The sequence below is a fragment of the Ovis canadensis genome, chromosome 23 (genome assembly GCF_042477335.2).
Source record: "Ovis canadensis isolate MfBH-ARS-UI-01 breed Bighorn chromosome 23, ARS-UI_OviCan_v2, whole genome shotgun sequence".
NCBI lineage: Eukaryota > Metazoa > Chordata > Mammalia > Artiodactyla > Bovidae > Ovis > Ovis canadensis.
In genome coordinates, this window is record NC_091267.1 from 48,730,268 (window position 1) to 48,750,727 (window position 20,460).

Below are 20,460 nucleotides of genomic sequence, written 5' to 3' on the forward strand. Positions count from 1 at the left end.
TGGGCAGAGTTATTCTTCCACATAATTCTTTCTCAATGTTTTTTTAGCTTTTCTAGTTCCTTTACTTTTCCATATAAATTTTAGAAAAATTTTGCCCATATCTACCGTATGTACGGAAACTATTGCTGGTAATTGATAGGAATTACGTTAAACCTTAATGTCAGTTTTGGGAGAATTAATGTCTTTATCATGTTGAGTCTTTCAGTCCATGAATGCTATGTCTCTCAATTTATTTAGATCCTTTTAAAATTTCTTTCATCAATATTTTGTAGTTTTCAGCATAAATTCTTTGCATATTTTGTTAGATTTTTTCCTCAATATTCCTCTACCTGAGTAGATATAAATGACATTCTATTTTACATTTTGGTTTCTCCATGTTTATTGCTAATATATAGGAAATACAGTTGTTTTTGTGTATTAACCTTACGTCTTATGACCTTGTGGAACTAACTTACTAGTTCTTGGTGTTTTTGCTTGTTTTTCTTCTGTAGTTTCCTTGTGATTTTCTGCATAAATGATATTGTAAATATAAATGAATAACTTTCTTCCTTCCTGATCTGTATGTCTTTTATTTCCCCTACTTCATTGAGCTGGCTGTAGGCTTCACTGATGTGTTGAATCAGAGTGGTGAGAGAGGATATCCTTGCTTTGTTCTTGATTTTTGAGGGATATCATCTTTTTTTTTTTCTTTGCCATTAAGTTGGATGTTAGTTTCAGGGGTTTTTTGTAGATATTCTTGATAAGTTGGGAGATCGTTCACCTCTATTCCTGAGAGTTTTTCTCATAAATGGGAGCTGGATTTAATAAAATACTTTTTCTGCGTCTGTTGATATCATGTGATTTTTCTTCTTTAGCTCGTTCATATAGTGAATTATATATGAAGAGTACTTTTAAGATTTGCTCTCTTAGCAACTTTCAGATACTCAGCACAGTATTGTTAACTATAGTGAACGTGCTGTGTGTTACATCCCAAGGGCTGAAAGTCCAAGCTCTTATTTTACAACTAAACCCTCTTTCCATTCTAGTCCAGTATCACTTCTTTGAGCAGCTAATGATGGTTGTTGCCTCTGTGTGTGTGTGTGTGTGTGTGTTTGTGTGTGCATTGGAATGTGAACATGGGCTAGCCATCGCTGTGACTGAAGAAGGAAGCCTCTTCAGGCTTGAGTCATTCTTAGCTCAGGGGTCTTCATATAATGAGGTGACAGCCACTCTGCTTTCTCAACTGCTCATACAAGCTGGGGAGGCTTCAAAGGAAAGAATCCTTTCCAATCATAAGTCTGAGAGCTTTGGTAGACATGTGCCTCCACAACCTTTCTTTGACTCACAGAGCTTTGAAAAAGCCCCTTTAGACCAAAACACCTGCATCATGGTGGTCTGGTACATGGGTAGATGCCTCTGATTTTATCCTTGGTGACTTATGATGTAATCTTATGTTCCAGAATTAGAATTTTAAAATGAAAGTTCATCATATTCTTCGAACCAAATGGTGGAAACAGGCTTCTTTATCTATAATGCTTTTGTGTGTATTTCTTTGTATAGCTTTTTTTTCTTTTGGTTGCTGTAGGTATTAGACATGTATAATTCACAACGTTGGATTGGTGTTGACATTTTACTGGTTTGAGGAAAGGATAGGAATCTTCTTTGTGTTCCTTTAGCCTCCTAGTATATAATATATTCATCTTTAATATCTATATAAAATGAGAAACAATCAGGTAATATTAAAATTTTTTGTTTCAACTTTCAAGAGGATGAAAATATATTGTATTTTCCCCTATTTTTACTTTTTCATTTGTTCTTTCTGTTATCCGAAGATTCATCCTTTTATCATTTTTGATTTGAAAATTTTCCTTTATTATTGTACACAACTATACTTCAATTAAAATTTTAAATTATTTTTTAAAAATAAATATATAAAAAAGAATTTCCTTAAACTGTCATTTTAGAATAGATCTGCTGGTCACAAATGTCTTAGTTTTTTGTCATCTGAAACTATCTTTTTTTGTTTTTTGATATGGAATTCTACTTGGACAGTTTTTTTGTTGGTTTGGATTTCTTTGGCTATGTCCTATTAGTTTCTTCAGTTTAGAGGCTTAGGTCTTTTGCCGAATACAGGGAGTTTTTAGCTTTTATTTATTTCACGCCTTTCAGTCCCATTATCTTTCTCTTCTCCTTCTGGGCCTCTAGTGACATTAAATCTTACGATTATGTAGGTCTCTTGAGTCTTTGTTCATTCCCCCCACCCCCAACCACCTTTGATCAAGGTTTGGCTTTGTGAAAATCTGTATAGGAACTTTAAGAAGATAGCAACGAGCTGTGTATTTTTTTTAATTATTTTATTTTTTAATTCAACAACAAATGTAACCATTCTGAAAAAATATTCCACATTTTAACTACATGTGTTGATTAGGGTGACATGAAGCACACAGGCAAGTGACTCATTTTGGTGCCTTTAAAAGGAAACACTGCTTTGCATCCCTTTCCTCTTTATTAAATAGTCAAGATCACACACTGGTGCTTGTTAAAATAACCAATAGATTTGGCTCTTTGAAATGTGCAAACCAGTGACAGTGAGGACTCTGAAAAATGAAGATTCCACAAGCCATTTCTGTGACTCATCAAAAGACTTCAGACTGGAAAGGAAAAGTGCATTTCATTTTTTATTAGTCAATATAGTTGGCTGGAAATCAGTTTGTTTTTCTCACTTTCATTTACAAAGTCACTGGGCTGGGTTTATTGGAAAATATTTTCATAATACTGCTAACTGAACATATGACGTGTTTTATTTTTCCCCAAAGAAACGAATCAGACACTTGAAGGAAAAATTGGAAAAATAAACTCTCTTCCCCCAAAATAAAGCCATCTGAAAGTTTCAAACCATCTGAAAGTTTTCGCTTATTCATGCCCACACAAAATCTAGCTTGTGTTTACCTGTATCTGTAAACTGTTAAAATGATCGGGAGGAAAATCCTCTGTGAAATTATCCATGAATATATTTTTATGACTTCTTATGATGTATCAGTTTCTTACAACAGCCCTACATGGTCACATTTCACATGTGATAGTTATTGTTGTTACACTTATTTTACAGGTGAGGACATTGAGGCTGTGAAGGGTTAGGTAACTTGCTTAAGATTACATGACTATCAAGTGTTCTCGATTGGAATATGACTCTGGCTGCTTATGACGTGATACTGTTTACATAGAAATATTTTTCTTTTTTAGAAGGTTGATGTCTCAGCTTTGTATCTTAATTCTGTCCTCCCTTAGATTTTTTTGGAACCTCACTTAATAATTTTTATTCTATAAAAATATATCTCCTCTACCTAAAAGTTTCTCATCAAATTTAAATTTAAATCATGCAAGCTTCTAATTTTTCTCACTTATTTTGGCCATTATTTCATTTGTTCCTTTTCCACTAGCTTTTCTACCCATTATAAGTTGGTTTATGCCCCTTCCATCCTGGGGTCGATAGTAACCTTTAAAAGAAAAGCTTCCCCAGGAGTCTCACTGTAGCTTTTCTGGGCCTAGGTGGTCTTGTACATCTCTTCTGTAACCTCTTGCCTCAGGTGTCTGTGGGGTTTGCAGTCTTCTGGTAGCTTTTATGAGCTTTGCCCCCACTGCTTTGTCTCTCTGTATTCTTAGTTGCACAGAACAGAAAGGTCCTTGTCCCTGTCCTTCAGACATCCCTCGGATAGGTTGAAACAGGCACACACAGCAGTTGACAAATGTGGTCTCACTCTGCTCCCTCCAGTTCGAGGTGGGGGAAGTGGGAACCAACCTGTTACCTGCTCAAGACCAAGACCCCGACTCTGGGAGAGAGTGGGGTAACAGTGAGTAAACATGTCACAAAATTTCCTACCATTTGAATGTGGCTTTTACTCCATGGGATATTTGCTTTTTTTTGCTCTAAAACTTTGTTTTCCTGAACTACAAATTTGGTTTACAGAGCTGCTGTGTAGGGTTTTTTTTTGTTTTGTTTTGTTTTGTTTTCCTGTAGGGGAACAAGAGTTTGGAGTTTCCTAGTCCACCACTTTGCTGATGTCCAATAGTGGCTTCTAAAAAGTTGTAGCAAAATACGTAGAATATGTAACTTGCCATTTTAATGGTTTCTAAATGTACAGTTCAGTGGCATTACGTTCTGCAGCTATCATCAGTGACATTTTAATTACAAATCGTTTGGCTCCTTTTGCATTTTTCATTTTAGTTGACCTCCCTGTGGCATTTTGCTCTGCTCTTAAGTTCTCTGCAGTTTTTTCAGCTTTCGTGACACTGTTACATCTTCCTTCCCCATCTCTCATTGCTCGTTGGTCATATTTGCTCTGCTTGTCTTTCAGATGTTAATGTTTCTCAGAAATCTATTATTCACTCTTTTTCCATTTTCCCCTTGGTTTACACTTGCTGGGTAATTGCATCTGTTATCATGAATTTAAATGTATTCTTATGACTTCCAAACCTGTATCACAGCCCAGTCTCTCTGTTGAACTCAAACTCATATTTTGAACTACCATCTAGTTAACCATAAAGTGGTAGGTATCCTACAGGGATATCAAGTTCAGTATATCTAAAATCTTTATCTTTCCTCTCCAAAATGTATTCTCTGCCTTGGTTAATGAAGTCACTCTCTACTCACCTAAACTGGAAGATATTCATTCTCAATCCTTCCTGTCCCTCTTTCAGTCATTCTTCAGACTCTTTGGCTTCTAGTGCTCCATTCCTGTTGCCCCCGTTTAGTGCAGACTTGGATCTTTTTGTCCCTTATTACCACAGTGTGCTCCTGACCACTCCCTTTTCCACCTGTTGCTTCTTTTTTTAATCCATTGTCTTTATCATTGTCAGACTTTAGTAAAATAAAAGCTAGTCATGTCACTCTTCCTCTCCCCGAAATTCCTGTGGTTCCAGTAACAGAAATACCAAAATTCTTAGCCTGGTATACACATTCGTTAACCCATCCTCACAGCATTGTTTGCTGCACCACCTCTTCTCATATCTATGGACCCAGAACATCCTATTCTCATTCTTTAAATTTTTCTTGCCTTTCTTCTCTTTAGATTGCTTTATCCCACCTCCATCTTGCTCTTTTCAAATTCTCTTCTTTAAAGATCAACAAACTCAAACAAATGGAGCCTAATTAAACTTAAAAGCTTTTGGACAGCAAAGGAAGCCATAAACAAAACGAAAGACAACCTATGGTCTTGGAGGAAGTATTTGCAAATGATGCTGCCAGTAGTGAATTAATTTACAAAATATGCAAACAGCTCATACAGCTTAATGTCAAAAAAACAAACAACTGAATCAAATAAATAGAAAACCTAAGAGACATTTCTCCAAAGAAGACATATAGAGGGCCAACAGGTACATGAAAAGATGCTCACCATTGCTAGTTACTAGAGAAATGCAAGTTAAAACTACAACTAAACTTACAATAGTCAGTGGCCATCATTAAAAAGTCTACAAATAACAAATGTTGAAGAGGGTGTGGAGAAAAAGGAACCCTCCTTACACTGTTGATGGGAATGTAAATTGGTGTAACCACTATGGAAAACAGTATAGAGGTTCCTTAAAAAGCTAAAAATAAAGAGTTACCATTTGATCCTGCAGTCCCACTCCTGGGCACATACCTAGAGAAAACTAATTTGAAAAGATGCATGTACCCCAATGTTCATAGCAGCGCTATGTACAAAAGTCAAGACATGGAAGCATTAAATGTCCATCAACAGATAAATGGATAAAGATGATGTGGGGTGTGTGTGTGTGCGTGCGTGTGTGTGTGCGTGTGTGCGCACATACATACAGTGGAATATAGGATAGTGGAATATTACTCAGCCATAAAAAATGATGAAATAATGCCATTTGCAGCAACATGGGTATACCTGGAGATTATCATATTAAGTGAAGTAAGTCAGAGATTGAAGGACAAATGTGATATAACTTATATGTGAAATCTTAGAAAATAATACAAATGAATTTATTTACAAAATAGACTCATAGACATAGAAAACAGGCTTTTGGTTATAAAAGGAGATGGGGGGATTAGGAGTTTGAGATGAACGGATACACTCTACTATTTATAAAATGGATAGACAACAAGGACTGGGAACTGTATTCAGTGTCTTGTGATAACCTATAATGGAAAAGAATCTGAAAAAGGATAGATATATATGTAACTCAGCCACTTTGCTGTACACCTGAAGGTAATACAACATTGTAAATTGACTATAATTCAATATAAAGAATGGCTAAAGCCATTCAGCTCATATTTCATGTCCTTTATGAAGCTCCAGTTAAGCAGTCTTTTCTCTGTTTGTGTACTTCGTAATACTCAGGATCCCATATAATTTACTTTTTATACCTACTAACCAGTGAGTTCCCAGAGACAAAGTATTTTACTGTTTTTATCATCAGTATTATTACTACTACTACTCTTTCTGTTTTCTGAAGGCAGACTTACAAATAATTATAACAAGTACAGTAATTCCTGAAGCAGGAAGTGCATAGGAGGTGTTTTATTTTTTAACATTTTCTCAGAGTGTTGGGGAAGGCAGCACAAACATTTGAAGCAGTGTGCATATAAGAAATATTCATGTTCTAGCTGGGGAAAAGAGCAGGTAAGAAGGCAGCGGGGTAGACTGAGCAATAGGAGGTGACTCTAGGACAGATACATGCATGTAGAGAAAAATGAGGCTGCAAAGGTATAGTTTGAGATTGGTTGGGAAAAGCCACAGTATGTTTAATTAACTAAGTATTTGGAATACTAAATTTTTTGTTGTATAATTATCCTAGGATGCACTGGCATGTATATAGTAATGTCACATTGCTTAAACATATTTTAGTTTAATATCAGAAGTTGTTAAAATTCCCTCAGGAAATTCTTTTTCCATTTTCATATCACTGCTTAATTTTGAGAAATTTCTTATCTCTTTACGTAAGAAAGAGATTAACATGGACCCAAAGTATTTTCTTTAAGTGGTACACCGACTGTCATCAAATATTTGACAATAGTCAAGAAAATGTTTTTGATTTTCAAAAGTCCTTGTTTTACTGCGTTTTAATTTTTTTTTTTTTTTTGCAGAGGGGTAATAGTTTCTCAAAAGCTTATTTAGAATAGTAACGATTTTGGTTTTGAAATTTTTTTTATACATAGTATTTGTTTCTTTCCTAGTGCCTTTATATGCTTGTACTTTATAACAAGTGTATTATTACTAATGGACCTAATCTTAAATGATATTTTACACGGGAATCTTACTTTTGTAATTCAGAACTACCCAGAGACTGAAGTTTGCAGCGGTGTTAAGTTGAATAATTTCCTCCTGCTTCTTTCTCTTTTACTTAAACTCTGTTGTGAGGTAACACAACTAGTGCTTTCCCCGCTCCTAATACTAGCTCTTTTTAAGACATATGAAATGTCCATTCTTTAGAGTTTCTTGCAAAATGTTATAGTTGTTGTTAATTATGGTTGCCTTTATCTGTTTATGTGAAAGTTTTCAACGCTTCTCTAATGTGACTAGTTTCTTTCAAAATACACTGCCATAACTGGTGTACTGCTGCTGCTGCTAAGTCGCGTCAGTCGTGTCCGACTCTGTGCGACCCCATAGATGGCAGCCCACCAGGCTCCTCTGTCCCTGGGATTCTTGGGGCAAGAATACTGGAGTGTGTTGTCATTTCATTCTCCGTTGCGTGAAAGTGAGAAGTGAAAGTGAAGTCGCTCAGTTGTGTCTGACTCTTTGTGACCTCATGGACTGCAGCCCACCCTGCTCCTCCGTCCATGGGATTTCCCAGGCAAGAGTACTGGAGTGGGGTGCCATTGCCTTCTCCAACTGGTCTACTGTCATTGTTCAAATATACATAGCAAAGGATTTAACTTTTGTAATTCTTTGACACTTGACTCCTCTCTATAATAATTGATTATTATGGGAGGATAATAATTAATGGTAATTTCTGTTAAGGTTCTGAATTCTGGTACTAGAATATGGACTTTAGGAAGTGGCAAGCCTTATTCTCCATTATTTTACAGAACTTCAGAGTACTGAATAAAAGTCAGAATTCTTTGTCCTACTCTAAGGTAGTATTACCTTGTGTAGCTTCTTTACTTCATTAAAATGGAAGCCTGCATCCCTCTCCTCAACCTCAGTGTTTTGACTCCCCTTATAGCCTCTGTTGGTATATACCTTAGATTATGCTAGAAGGATACCTTCTTGCCCATTTTATTTTCTCTGATAAAAAAATACAATTTTGGCTTATGAATGATACTGAAAAACTGTATACTGTCTCCTACAATTATAAAATCAAAGTATATGGTGATAGGGCCAGACACCTAGTCCTAATGACTGTACACCAGTTAGTGGAGGCTACTAGTTTTCCATTAACAAATGCATGCTTGAATTCTATTGTTAAGACTAGTTAGATGCATTATCTTTTTTTTTCCCAAAAAAACCCCCCAACTTTTAACTATATATGGGATTTCTACACTCAGAAAGTTTTTAATATCATGACCTGAGATTTACTCTTGAGGTTTTATGACCACATGACTAAAATACATATTTTCTCTTTATGTCATTTCTGTCAATAGTGAGACTAACTTGTAGAGCTTTCAGATGTCAGCTAGAGAAATAAAGAGTGAAAAGTGGAACTGTTTAAGGGTCGAATACATCACTCATTTAACTCTCACAGAGCCTGAGTTGTAGTGAGTTATTTCCATTTTATAAAAGAGAAAACTGAGGCTCAGTTATACAAACGGTGTTTGCCAAAGAGTGACACTTTTTGTCAGCCCCGTCTTGCCCCTGGTTTCACTGTTTGAATGGATGATTCTCCTACCCTTTTGGTGCAACAAGTCCTATATCTCTTACATTGGCATTTAATGAACTCTGTGTATTTCAGGGTGCTTTAGGTCACAAGAGGGGCTTCCCTGATATCCGCCTGCAATGCAGGAGACCCCACTTTGATTCCTGGGTCGGGAAGATCTGCTGGAGAAGGGATAGGCTACCCAATCCAGTATTTTTGGGCTTCCCTTGTGGCTCAGCTGGAAAAGAATCCGCCTGCAATGCAGGAGACCTGGGTTCGATCCCTGGATTGGGAAAATCCCCTGGAGAAGAGAAAGGCTACCCACTCCAGTATTCTGACCTAGAGAATTCCATGGGCAGTTCATGGGGTCACAAGGAGTTGGACACGACTGAGCGACTTTTACTTCATTTAGGTCACAAGAATTAGAAGATCCAATGTAAATTGAGTTAAACCATAAGGAAAATGTATTATCTTGAGATAGAGTGGGAAGGATAGTTTCCAGAGTAGGTTAATTCAGTGGTTCAGGAGCAGCATCACAGACTCGGGCTCCTTCCATCTTTCATGTCTCTTGTCCTCATTGTTTAGCTTTGTCTCCTGCCAATTTCCCTTGAGGCCCCAAGGTGGCTGCTGTTGTTTAAGTGTCATATAGAGATATGACAGTTTCTCATAAAACGAGAGACTATCTCTGACATGTATCTCTTTCAGGAGAGAAGAAACTTTTCCCCAGAAACCTTTCTGTAGGTTTTCCCCTCACATTTGATGTGCCAGATTATTACCATGTTCCTGTACTTCAGCTGAACACTGGCAAGAGTAATAGGCCTCTGTGTTTAGCTTAAATTAGAAGTGACCTCCTTGAGTTGGAGAAGATCTCTCCCTTCATGGAAGCTCATAGTTTCATGGAGAAAGGTGGGTTGCCCGAACAAAATCAAGATTTAAATTAGGAAGGGAAGGTAGAAGGAGGAAATAGTTGGGGTAGGAGAGCCAACAGTATCTGCGATGCTGTGAGTAAAATGCCTTGCTCAGTTCTGGGGCTCAGCTTAGTCGTCGCATCAGAAATCGAGCTGTGGAGATTAAAGTAAAAAATAACTCTAATGTAAGGTAAGCTGTTTGATTTCATAGGTAGTTTGGGGAAGGTCATGCAGAAGAGGGCATGGTGGCGTACTAGAAAAAAATGTAGTATTTTGACTCAGGACACTAGGTTTGAGTCCTGACCAGTGTACTTTCTAGTTTTAATTAGAAGAATATGACCTGTGATTTTCTATTAGTTTTTAAATGGTACTTCTTGGACTTAAATATACACGTTTGGTCTCAATTCCTAACTTCATTTTAGAGATACAGGGTTTTTAAATCATGTTTTTATCGTGGTCATGTTATTTCTGTAACTATTAGACTAAGAGTTCGTATTTTGCTTGTAACACAACTTACTAACTAGCTCTGTGGCGTTGGACAAATCGGTTAATGTTTCTGATTGTTATTTGCCTTGACTATGAAATGTAGTGGTTAATTAAACAAGGGATTTTTTGAGGTTTTTTCCTAACATTTAGTAACTTAAAAAAATTATTTGGAGTAAGATTGTAGGTAGTTTTGCAGTATATTTATTGGAAAGAGCGTGTTATGAGTAAAGTTTAATGCACATTTCCCTCACTTTCTAATGTTTTATTCAATATTAGAAAACAACTTGTCATAAATTTAGATGTTCTGAACCTTTTAAAACTGGAAAGTGTCTTTGGAAGTAGGAGCTCTTAAAATAGTAGTTATTATAAGATGTAATAATATGTTGATTTTATTACATTATGCTTACTTGTATTTCTTAGGACTGTTTATCAAAATTTGACCTAAAATTGTGGGGCTAGTGTTATTTGCATTACTCTATAATCTATGCAATTTTTTTGGAATGACATGGTCTGTTGAAACTTGCTATCTAATAGGGAAAGTGTTATTTCTTGAGTAATATAATACATTTGCTCTGGAGCAAAAAAAAATCATTGGTTTAACATACATTTTATGCCCACTTGTTCAAGACATTCTGGAAGATGCTGTGGGAGAAAATGAGATGTTAACTGCGGTTTCTGCTTTAAAGAGTTTAAAATCTAGTCAAAGGGGTGTATATACATTTAATTTATCTTGTCGTAGAAAATAGTGAATTAATATATTTATTGATTGGTTTTCAATACAAGTAAAAATTCTCATCTCTTTATTGTAAAAATCATTAACAGAAATATTCAAATACTTTATGAGACTAAGAAATGTGTCTCAAGGATAGATGAACCTGTTCTGGTGGGGAGACTTTTTCTCTGAAGAAAATCTGTGCAAACCTCTGAATTCTAAAAAGCCAGCAGTAGGGTTAGTTGGTCTCTTTAGTCATCTTCTCCATGATCAGTTTCCAACCTAAGCAGTGATATATTTTAAAACCTATAAAGATTTGACTAGACTTTTCAGTTTCCTAGGGAAATATTTTAAGTATTCTAAAATAGCTGGAGTTATTCATACCTTTGAGTTAATACAAAGTATATCTCCCCTAGCTTCTATTTCTCTTTCAGACTTTTATGAACATGACTGTTCATGGTCTCCAGATGGTGTGTTTCCCTTTGCTGCTTTTTATTTTTGGGCTTTATTGTAGCAAACTAAATTTCCTCAGTTAAATACAATGAAGATGACTTGGGATTGTCTGAATGTTTCCCATTTGGCACATGATAAGATATAATCTGAATAGATGCATTCCTACTTCAACACTGATTGGTACACCTTCTCATTGTCCTGCTCTTGCTTAGATAATACTTAAATGTCCCCCTTAAAAGTAAAAGTCCATGTTTGTCCCTTACTAGTGGTTGTTCTAAAAAGTGTTTCAAAGAAAGAGAACCCAATATATTTATATACGAACCATAAAAATGTGTCTAAATGCAGAATTTATTTTACACTAAACTTCACATTTTAGGAACTAATATTTGATACTACCTTATAAAATATTTGTGGTCCAGAATGTAGGTCATTTGTTTTTTATGAATGTTTGAAATAAATAAATGCAGTAGTTAAAGGAAGGTGAAAAGTAAAATTTCATGCCCTTATATGGAGAAAAGAGCATAAGTTGAGGTCACTTGTAGCCAGTTTGTGGTAATTTTGCTGCTCCTCTGCCTGGGAGAGTTAGAGAGTGAAAACTCTGTTATCAGTGATGTCCAACCTTTTTGGCATGAGGGACTGATTTTGTGGAAGACAACTGCTTACTTCTACTGTGCCGCCGGGTTTCTAGCAGGCCGTAGACTGGTACTGGCCTGGGGGTTGGGGACCTCTGCTCTGTATGAAATAAAAATGAGCTTTCTCTTCTTCCAGTACTCATGTAACCTTATAGAAGGTGTTAAATGAATACAGGATGTGTGAGAGAAAGGCAGATTAAGCAGATTAAATGTTAAAGCGTAAGTTTTATTCTTTATACTCATGAAAGAGGAACTTGTTCATAGTGTGATCCAAAAAAACTAACTTTGTTTGTTTGTTTATTTGTTTAGGATGGATTGGATGCTTTGGTATATGATTTGGATTTTCCTGCCTTAAGAAAAAACAAAAATATTGACAACTTTTTAAGCAGATGTAAGTAATTTTTTGTAGAGGTTAATGCTAGACTATGTAAAATGAAATATTGACTTAGATAATTCAAGCCCTTTTTTTTCTTTCTATTTACTCTGGCTATTTCATCAATAGTATCTACATCAGATGAGAAGGAAATAGGAAAGAAACTTTGTCAGTTTGAGTGCTTATCAGGAAAATCTAAAATATCTTGCAGAGAAGGGAATAAAAAGTAAATGGTTAACATAAATATTTTAAACATACATGCATATTGAATTTCAATAATGTTTTATTTATTCTGTTTTTCTTTTATAAATGAATTAGCTGTTATATTTTAATACCTGCAGGTTAAGAATTGATTACATATGAAAAGCCCTCCTAGCTGTAAGATATGAATTTTCTTCATGAAACCTGGTGTATACTTAAGTTTGACAGATGTTCTTTTATAAAAAGATGTTTATAAGATTTTGATATTAGATATTTTGTTTAAAATTTGATTAGAAAACTGAATAAAATAGTTTCAAATTTTTCATCTTAAATAATTGATAATAAGAATTTTGGTCATAAAATCTTCCCCACTCCATTTTTAAAAATCTATTCCTAAACTATACATATTGATACAGTTAGGTTGAGTTTGTTGTAGTATTATCTGCCAATTTGGGTTATGTATGTTTTGTTGGAAAAGTTTTATTTTTCTAAGTAGTCAGATCTTTTTAACTTTAGATTTACTTTCTTTTATCATTTCTACACTTTGAAATCCTGCCTCAGAATTTTACTTATCAATCTTTTGGGTTTCTGTTTCTGTCTTTTTTATAAAAATATTTTTTCAGCCTTAATTCTGTTTTGGAATATAATGCCAGATTCTGAATAGAGAACTTTTAAACAAGTTTTATTAATTTCTCACATCTTACTGATATTGCAGGAAAATTTTAGTGCTGTTTAATTTGCTTCACCTCCTTACTTAACAGTAGAGAAGAACTAAAAAGATGGAGAAGCTTGACCAGTTCTTTGATGGGAGGCAAAAGTATAATTGCTTGTTAGTACAGAGAGTAGGGGGGTGGTGGGAGAGTATAGTTTGGTGAAGTAAGATCACAAGAATTGGAACACATTTTAAAAAATCGATTACTGATTTTACTATGCAACATTGCTGCTTTCATAATATTAAGTTTGCCTTTACATTATATTTTGTAAAGGAGCCATAGTATAAATGTAATAAGTAAAATGAAGATAAAAAGCTAAACTATGTAAACTGATTAACCTGTGTAGTTTAGTCTAGTTTTTAGATTGAAGAAAAATACAGAGAATAATATTAAAAGTTTTAGCGATTCATATCTAGCCTTGTTAAAATTTTGACTGAGTAGGATTTATACCAGGATTGCAAAGTTCATTTAAGGTTCAAATATCAATTTGTGTATTAACATATTAAAAAGAAAATCCATAATATCATCTTAGTAAATATAGGAAAAGCATTTGAAAAAATTCAGTATTCATTCTGGGTTTGCAGATGTCTCTCTGCAAACTTGGAATTGGAGGAAAATTTCTAATGCTAATAGGAGAGGCCACAAAAAACCTATAGTTCAGATTATATTTAATTGTGTATGACTACATGCTTTCCTCCAAGAACTGGGAAAAGGCAACTCTGTCTTCTTTCATTACTTCATTCACTGTTGTCCTGGAAGTTTTAGACAGTGAAATAAGGTAAAAGGAAAAATTATAGAGATTAAAAAGGAAGAATTAAAGTTTATACAGACAGCATTTTTTTTTTTGGTACAGAAAATCCTCAAGATTCTACAGAAAAACCTACAAGAACTTATCATTGAGGTTGTAAGCTAGAAGATTGATAAACAAAAAGCAGTTTATTTCTATATTTTAGCAATAAGCAATTTTAAATAGACCTAACAAATATAGCACCACTTACAGTAGAAGCAGAAGCATAAAAAATTTAAGGATAAATTTGACAAAATGTGTGTAAGACCTGTATACTAAAAATGATTTCATATACTGAGACAAATGAAAGAAGACCTTAAAAAAGATACTCAGTGTTGATGGATTAGATAATTGAGTATTAAAATGTCAGGAATTCCCCAGCCAGAGTCCATGTGGTCTCAGAACCTAAGCATGCTTTTTTGTATAAAGTAACCATTAATTCTAAAATTCATATGGCAATATTGGGTCTGGAATAGCCAAAACAATTTTGGAAAGTAAGAACAAAGTTGGAGTATTAACAGTGTTGAATTTTAAGATCAGGACAGTGTAATGAAATGAAAGAGTAAACATATAGATAATAGAACAGAAATAGATCCATACATATACAGTCAATTGATTTTCAACAGACTTGACAAGGGATTTCAATTCCTAATTCTTACTTTACAATATATGCAAAAATCAACTTCAAATGTATCATAGACCTAAATGTAAGAGCTAAAACTAGTAACCCTTCTAGAATAAAACATAGAAAATATATAGGATTTTAGTTAGGGAAGAATTTCTTAGATGGGGCACAAATAGCACAGACCATTTTTTTTTTAAGATTGATGCTATCAAAGTTCAAAACTTTTTCTCTTCAGAATTATATTGCTAAGAATATGAACAGGTAAATCACTGACTGGGAGAATATAGTTGCAAAGACAAGTGAAAGAGGAAAAGAATCTTTTCAACAAATGGTGCTCATAAAACTGGATATCCATATGCAAGAGAGTGAAGTTGGACTTCTCTTTCACACCCCGTACAAAATTAATTCAGAATGTAAAACTGTAAAACTCTTAGGAAGAAACATAGGCATAAATTTTTATGACCTTGGATTAGACCATTGTTTCTTAGATATACACCTAAAGTACAGCGGCAGAAAAGAAAGAAATAAATTGGGCATCATCAAAATTTAAAACTTTTGTGCTTCAAAACTACACTGTCAAGAGAGTGAAAAGACAACTTACAAAATAGGAGAAAATATTAACAAATCACATACAGTTAGGTCCCCTACATATGGACCTTCAGATTGCGAACTTTCAAAGACGTGAACATGTGTTCCATGTGTCCAGTCATATAGGTTAGTTGACATATCTGGCATTCATTGTCACATATGTGCATCCTCTTTAAGTGGTTGTGCTTTTGTGTAGTTTACTGTACAGAACTCTGTAAGTCCAGTACAATATCTTTATTTCAAGCTCAGCTTGTCTGTAAGCAAGTGTAAAAGCAGCAGTAATGTAACTGGTACTACTGTACTTTTTAAGGTATAGTACTGTAAGATTTAAAATGTTTTCTTTATTTTTTATGTATTATTTGTATAAGAAGTATTATAAACCTCTTACAGTACAGTACTGTGTAGTGGATTTAGGTGGGTACCTTGGGCTTACTTTGCTAGACTTACAAACAAATCGAACTTATGAACATGCTCTTGGAATGGAACTCATTTGTATGTAAGGGTCTTACTGTACTTGATAAAGGATTGATAATCTAAAGTCTTAAAACTCAATAATAAAAAGTCAGCCCAATTTAAAAATGGGCAAAGGGTTTGGATAGATGTTTCTCCCCCTTAAAAATACACACATATGAAAAGTTGCTCAACGTGATTAGTCATTAGGAGGTTGCAAATTATGACCACAGTGAAATATCAGTACACACCTATTAGAATAACTAAAATTTTAAAACGGACAGTATCAACTATATGTGAAAATGCAGAACAGCTGAGCTCTGACACATTGCTGGTTGGTTTGTAAAATGGTGAGCCACTTTGAAAAACAGTTTGGCCTTTTTCTTATAAAGTTATACATGGATTTATCAGATAACCCAGGGATCCCACTGCTGGGTATTTACGTAAGAGAAATATAATATGTATGTATACACACAAAGACTTATGAGAATGTTTAAGGAGCCTTTGTCTATAATTGCTGTAAACTGGAAGCAACAGAAATGTACATGAGCTGGTAAATAGATAAATAAATTGTGGTATACCATGTAATGGGAAATTCAAAAGTGAGAAAGAGTGAATTACTGTTAAGTGCAACAACATTGATAAATCTCAGAAGCACTGAGTGGTAAATGAAAAAAACCAGGAAACCTGCCCCCAAAAAGCCAGGTACAAAAGGGTGCATACTGTGTGACTCATTTACATGACAATATGACATTCACCTTCAACTCCTGAAGTTGTATTTATGTAGTATTTCACAGAGAGTAATAAGTTTTCATAGGATAGTATTCTTCATATTTCTGGAATTAGTTCGTATAGATTTCTATAGTTTTCATTACTGGGTACATCAGAATTGTTTTCTGAATGTAAATGTTTTGTTTTGAATTATTTTTTGCTGACAGGTATCTCATGTAGTGACCTAAGAATATACCTGGAATATGGAGTAAGATCTTTTTCATTAGTAATTAAGCTCAAGTCTCAGTAAAGTATAGCAACTTTAAGGTATCAGTTCAGTTCAGTTCAGTTGCTCAGTCATGTCCGACTCTGCGACCCCATAAATTGCAGCACGCCAGGCCTCCCTGTCCATCACCCACTCCCAGAATTCACCCAGACTCATGTGGATCGAGTTGGTGATGCCATCCAGCCATCTCATCCTCTGTTGTCCCCTTCTCCTCCTGTCCCCAATCCCTCCCAGCATCAGGGTCTTTTCCAATTAGTCAACTCTTCACATGAGGTGGCCAGAGTACTGGAGTTTCAGCTTCAGCATCATTCCTTCTAAAGAACACCCAGGGCTGATCTCCTTTAGGATGGACTGGTTGGATCTCCTTGCATTCCAAGGGACTCTCAAGAGTCTTCTCCAACACCACAGTTCAAAAGCATCAATTCTTTGGTGCTCAGCTTTCTTCACAGTCCAGCTCTCAACATCCATACATGGCCACTGGAAAAACCATAGCCTTGACTAGACGGACCTTTGTTGGCAAAGTAATGTCTCTGCTTCTGAATATGCTATCTAGATTGGTCGTAACTTTCCTTCCAAGGAGTAAGTGTCTTTTAATTTCAGGGCTGCAATCACCATCTGCAGTGATTTTGGAGCCCCAAAAAGCCTCTAGTCAAGGCTATGGTTTTTCCAGTGGTCATGTATGGATGTGAGAGCTGGACTGTGAAGAAAGCTGAGCACCAAAGAATTGATGCTTTTGAACTGTGGTGTTGGAGAAGACTCTTGAGAGTCCCTTGGACTGCAAGGACATCCAACCAGTCCATTCCAAAGGAGATCAGTCCTGGGTGTTCTTTGGAAGGAATGACTCTAAAGCTGAAAATACTCTGGCCACCTCATGTGAAGAGTTGACTCATTGGAGAAGACCCTGATGCTGGGAGGGACTGGGGGCAGGAGGAGAAGGGGATTACAGAGGATGAGATGGCTGGATGACATCACCGACTTGATGGACGTGAGTTTGAGTGAACTCCGGGAGTTGGTGATGGATAGGGAGGCGTGGCGTGTTGCAGTTCATGGGGTGGCAAAGAGTCAGACACGACTGAGCAATTGAACTGAACTGATGCAATGAAAGGAGGAGGAGGGGCAGATTTGAAAACATTAATTTTTGGCTGTTTATGTTTGTAAACCATTATGAATTTAACAGATTTTGGGGTACAAGATTCATAATTATATGAATCTCTTAGAAAAGCATACTTATTAAACAAATCTTATCAGTCTACAGGAACAGAATGGAGATCGTTGTATGTATGAAAAAAAAATCCATGAACCTGAAAGTAAAAATATGGTAGAGAATTTGTTTGGATTAAAAAAATAAACCCAACAAGGGAAGTTTACAGCTATACAAGCTTATCTCAGGAAACAAGAAAAATCTCAAATAAACAACCTAACTCTATGCCTAAAGCAACCAGAGAAAGAAGAACAAACAAAACCCAAAGTTAGTAGAATTAAAGAAACAAAGATCAGAGCAAAAATAAATAGAAACTAAAAAACAATAGAAAAGATCTGTGAAACTAAAAGCTGATTCTTTGAAAAGATAAACAAAATTGATAAACCTTTAGCTAGACTCATTAAGGAAAAAAGGGAGAGGGCCCAAATCAATCAGAAATGAAAAAGGAGAAATTAAAACCAACACCACAGAAGTACAAAGAATCTTAGAGATTACTATGGGTTTTCCTGATATCTTAGTTGGTAAAGAATCCACCTGCAATGTAGGAGACCCCAGTTTAATCCCTGGGTCAGGAAGATTGCCTGGAGAAGGGATAAGCTACCCACTCCAGTATCCTTGGACTTCCCTTGTAGCTTAGCTGGTAAAGAATCTGCCTGTAATGCAGGAGACCTGGGTTTGATCCCTGAGTTGGGAAGATCCCCTGGAGAAGGGAAAGGCTACCCACTCCAGTATTCTGGCCTAGAGAATTCTATGTACTGTATAGTCCATGAGGTCTCAAAGAGTTGGACACGACTGAGTGACTTTCACTTTTCATGAGCAACTGTATACCAGTAAAATGGACAACCCAGAAGACATGGACAGATTCTTAGAAAAGCACAGTCTTCAAAGACTGAACCAAGAAGAAATAGAAAATACAAATAGACCAGTTACCAGCACTGAAATTTAATCAGTAATTTAAAAACTGCCAACAAACAAAAGTCCAGGACAAGGTGGCTTCACAGGTGAATTCTGCCAAACGTTTGGAGACCAGTTAATACCTATCCTTCTAAAACTATTCCAAAATTTTGCAGAGGAAGGAATACTTCCAAACTCATTCTGTGAGGCCACCATCACCCTGATACCAAAACCAGAGAAAGATACCACAGAAAAAGAAAATCATAGTCACTATCACTGATGAACGTAGATGGAAAAATGCTCAGCGAAATATTAGCAAACCAATTCTAGCAATGAAGTAAAAGGATGATATACCATGATCAAGTGGGGCTCATTCCAGGAATGCAAAGATATTGCAATATCTGGAAATCAATCAGTGTGATACACCACATTAGCAAATTGAAGAGTAAAAAACATGATCATCTCAATAGATATAGAGAAAACTTCTGATAAAATTCAGTATCCGCTTGTAATAAAAGCTCTTCAAAGTGAGCATAGAAGGAACATACCTCAACATAATAAAGGCGATATATTACCAAACCTTAACATCATACTTAATGGTATAAATCTGAATGCATTTCTTCTGAGATGAGTAGCAAGGCTGCTCACTCTTGGCCATTTCTGTTCAACATAGTTTTGGAACTCGTAGCCACAGCAGTCAGAGAAAAAAAGTGGTAAAAGGAATCCAAATTGGAAAAAGGTAAAACTGTCACTATTTGCAAATGATGTGCTATAGACAGAAAATCCTGAAGATGCTACTTGAATTCATCAATGAATTATGTTGCTGGATACAAAATTAATTTGCAGAAATCTGTTGTATATATACACTGAGTGAAATATCAGAAATAAAAATTAAGGAAACACTCCAATATAGTATAGCATCAAAAAAAAAAATTCTTAGGGATAAACCTGCAGGCAAAGGACCTGTACTCTGAAAACTCTAAGGTACTGATGAAAGTAATTGAAGATGACACAAGCAGAATGGAAAAATATATTGTGTTCTTGTATTGGAAGAATCACTATTGTTAAAATGGCCATCCTACCCAAGGCAGTTTATGGATCAGCAGTATTTTTCAGAGACTTAGTACAAAATATTTTTAACTTATATGGAAGCACAAAAGACCCTGAATAGCCAAAGCAAGCTTGAGAAAGAACAGAGCTGGAGGAATCAAGCTCCTTGACTTCAGACTATACTACAAAGTTTTACTAATCAAAACAGTATGGTACTGGTATGAAACAGACATAGATCAGTGGAACAGTTTAGAAAGCCCAGAAATAAACCTGTGCAATTATGGTAAATTAGTCTGCGACAAAGGAGGCAAGAATATACAATGAAGAAAAGACAATCTCTGCTGTAAGTGGTGCTGGGAAAATGGGACTGCAGAACATTTTCTAATACCATATAAAATAATAAACTGAAAATGAATTAAAGACCTAAATGTAAGACTAGATAGTATAAAACTCTTAGAGGTAAGCATAGGCAGAACATTCTTTGACATGAATCATAGCAATAATTTATTTTTTGGACTTTCTGCTTCCTAGATTAATGGAAATAAAAACAAAAATGAATAAAATGGGGCCTAATTAAACTTAAAAGCTTTTGCATGGCAAAGGAAACCATAA

The 20,460-nt window shown here is 35.4% G+C and overlaps 1 protein-coding gene across 1 annotated transcript in view; it reads left to right on the plus strand.

Moving 5' to 3' along the window:
• Positions 1-20,460, plus strand: part of ROCK1 (Rho associated coiled-coil containing protein kinase 1) — a 125,069-nt gene that overhangs the window by 23,642 nt on the left and 80,967 nt on the right. The window contains exon 2 of the mRNA XM_069568911.1: positions 12,279-12,360. Coding sequence (XP_069425012.1) covers positions 12,279-12,360 — 82 coding nt within the window. The remainder of the gene's footprint in view (positions 1-12,278; positions 12,361-20,460) is intronic.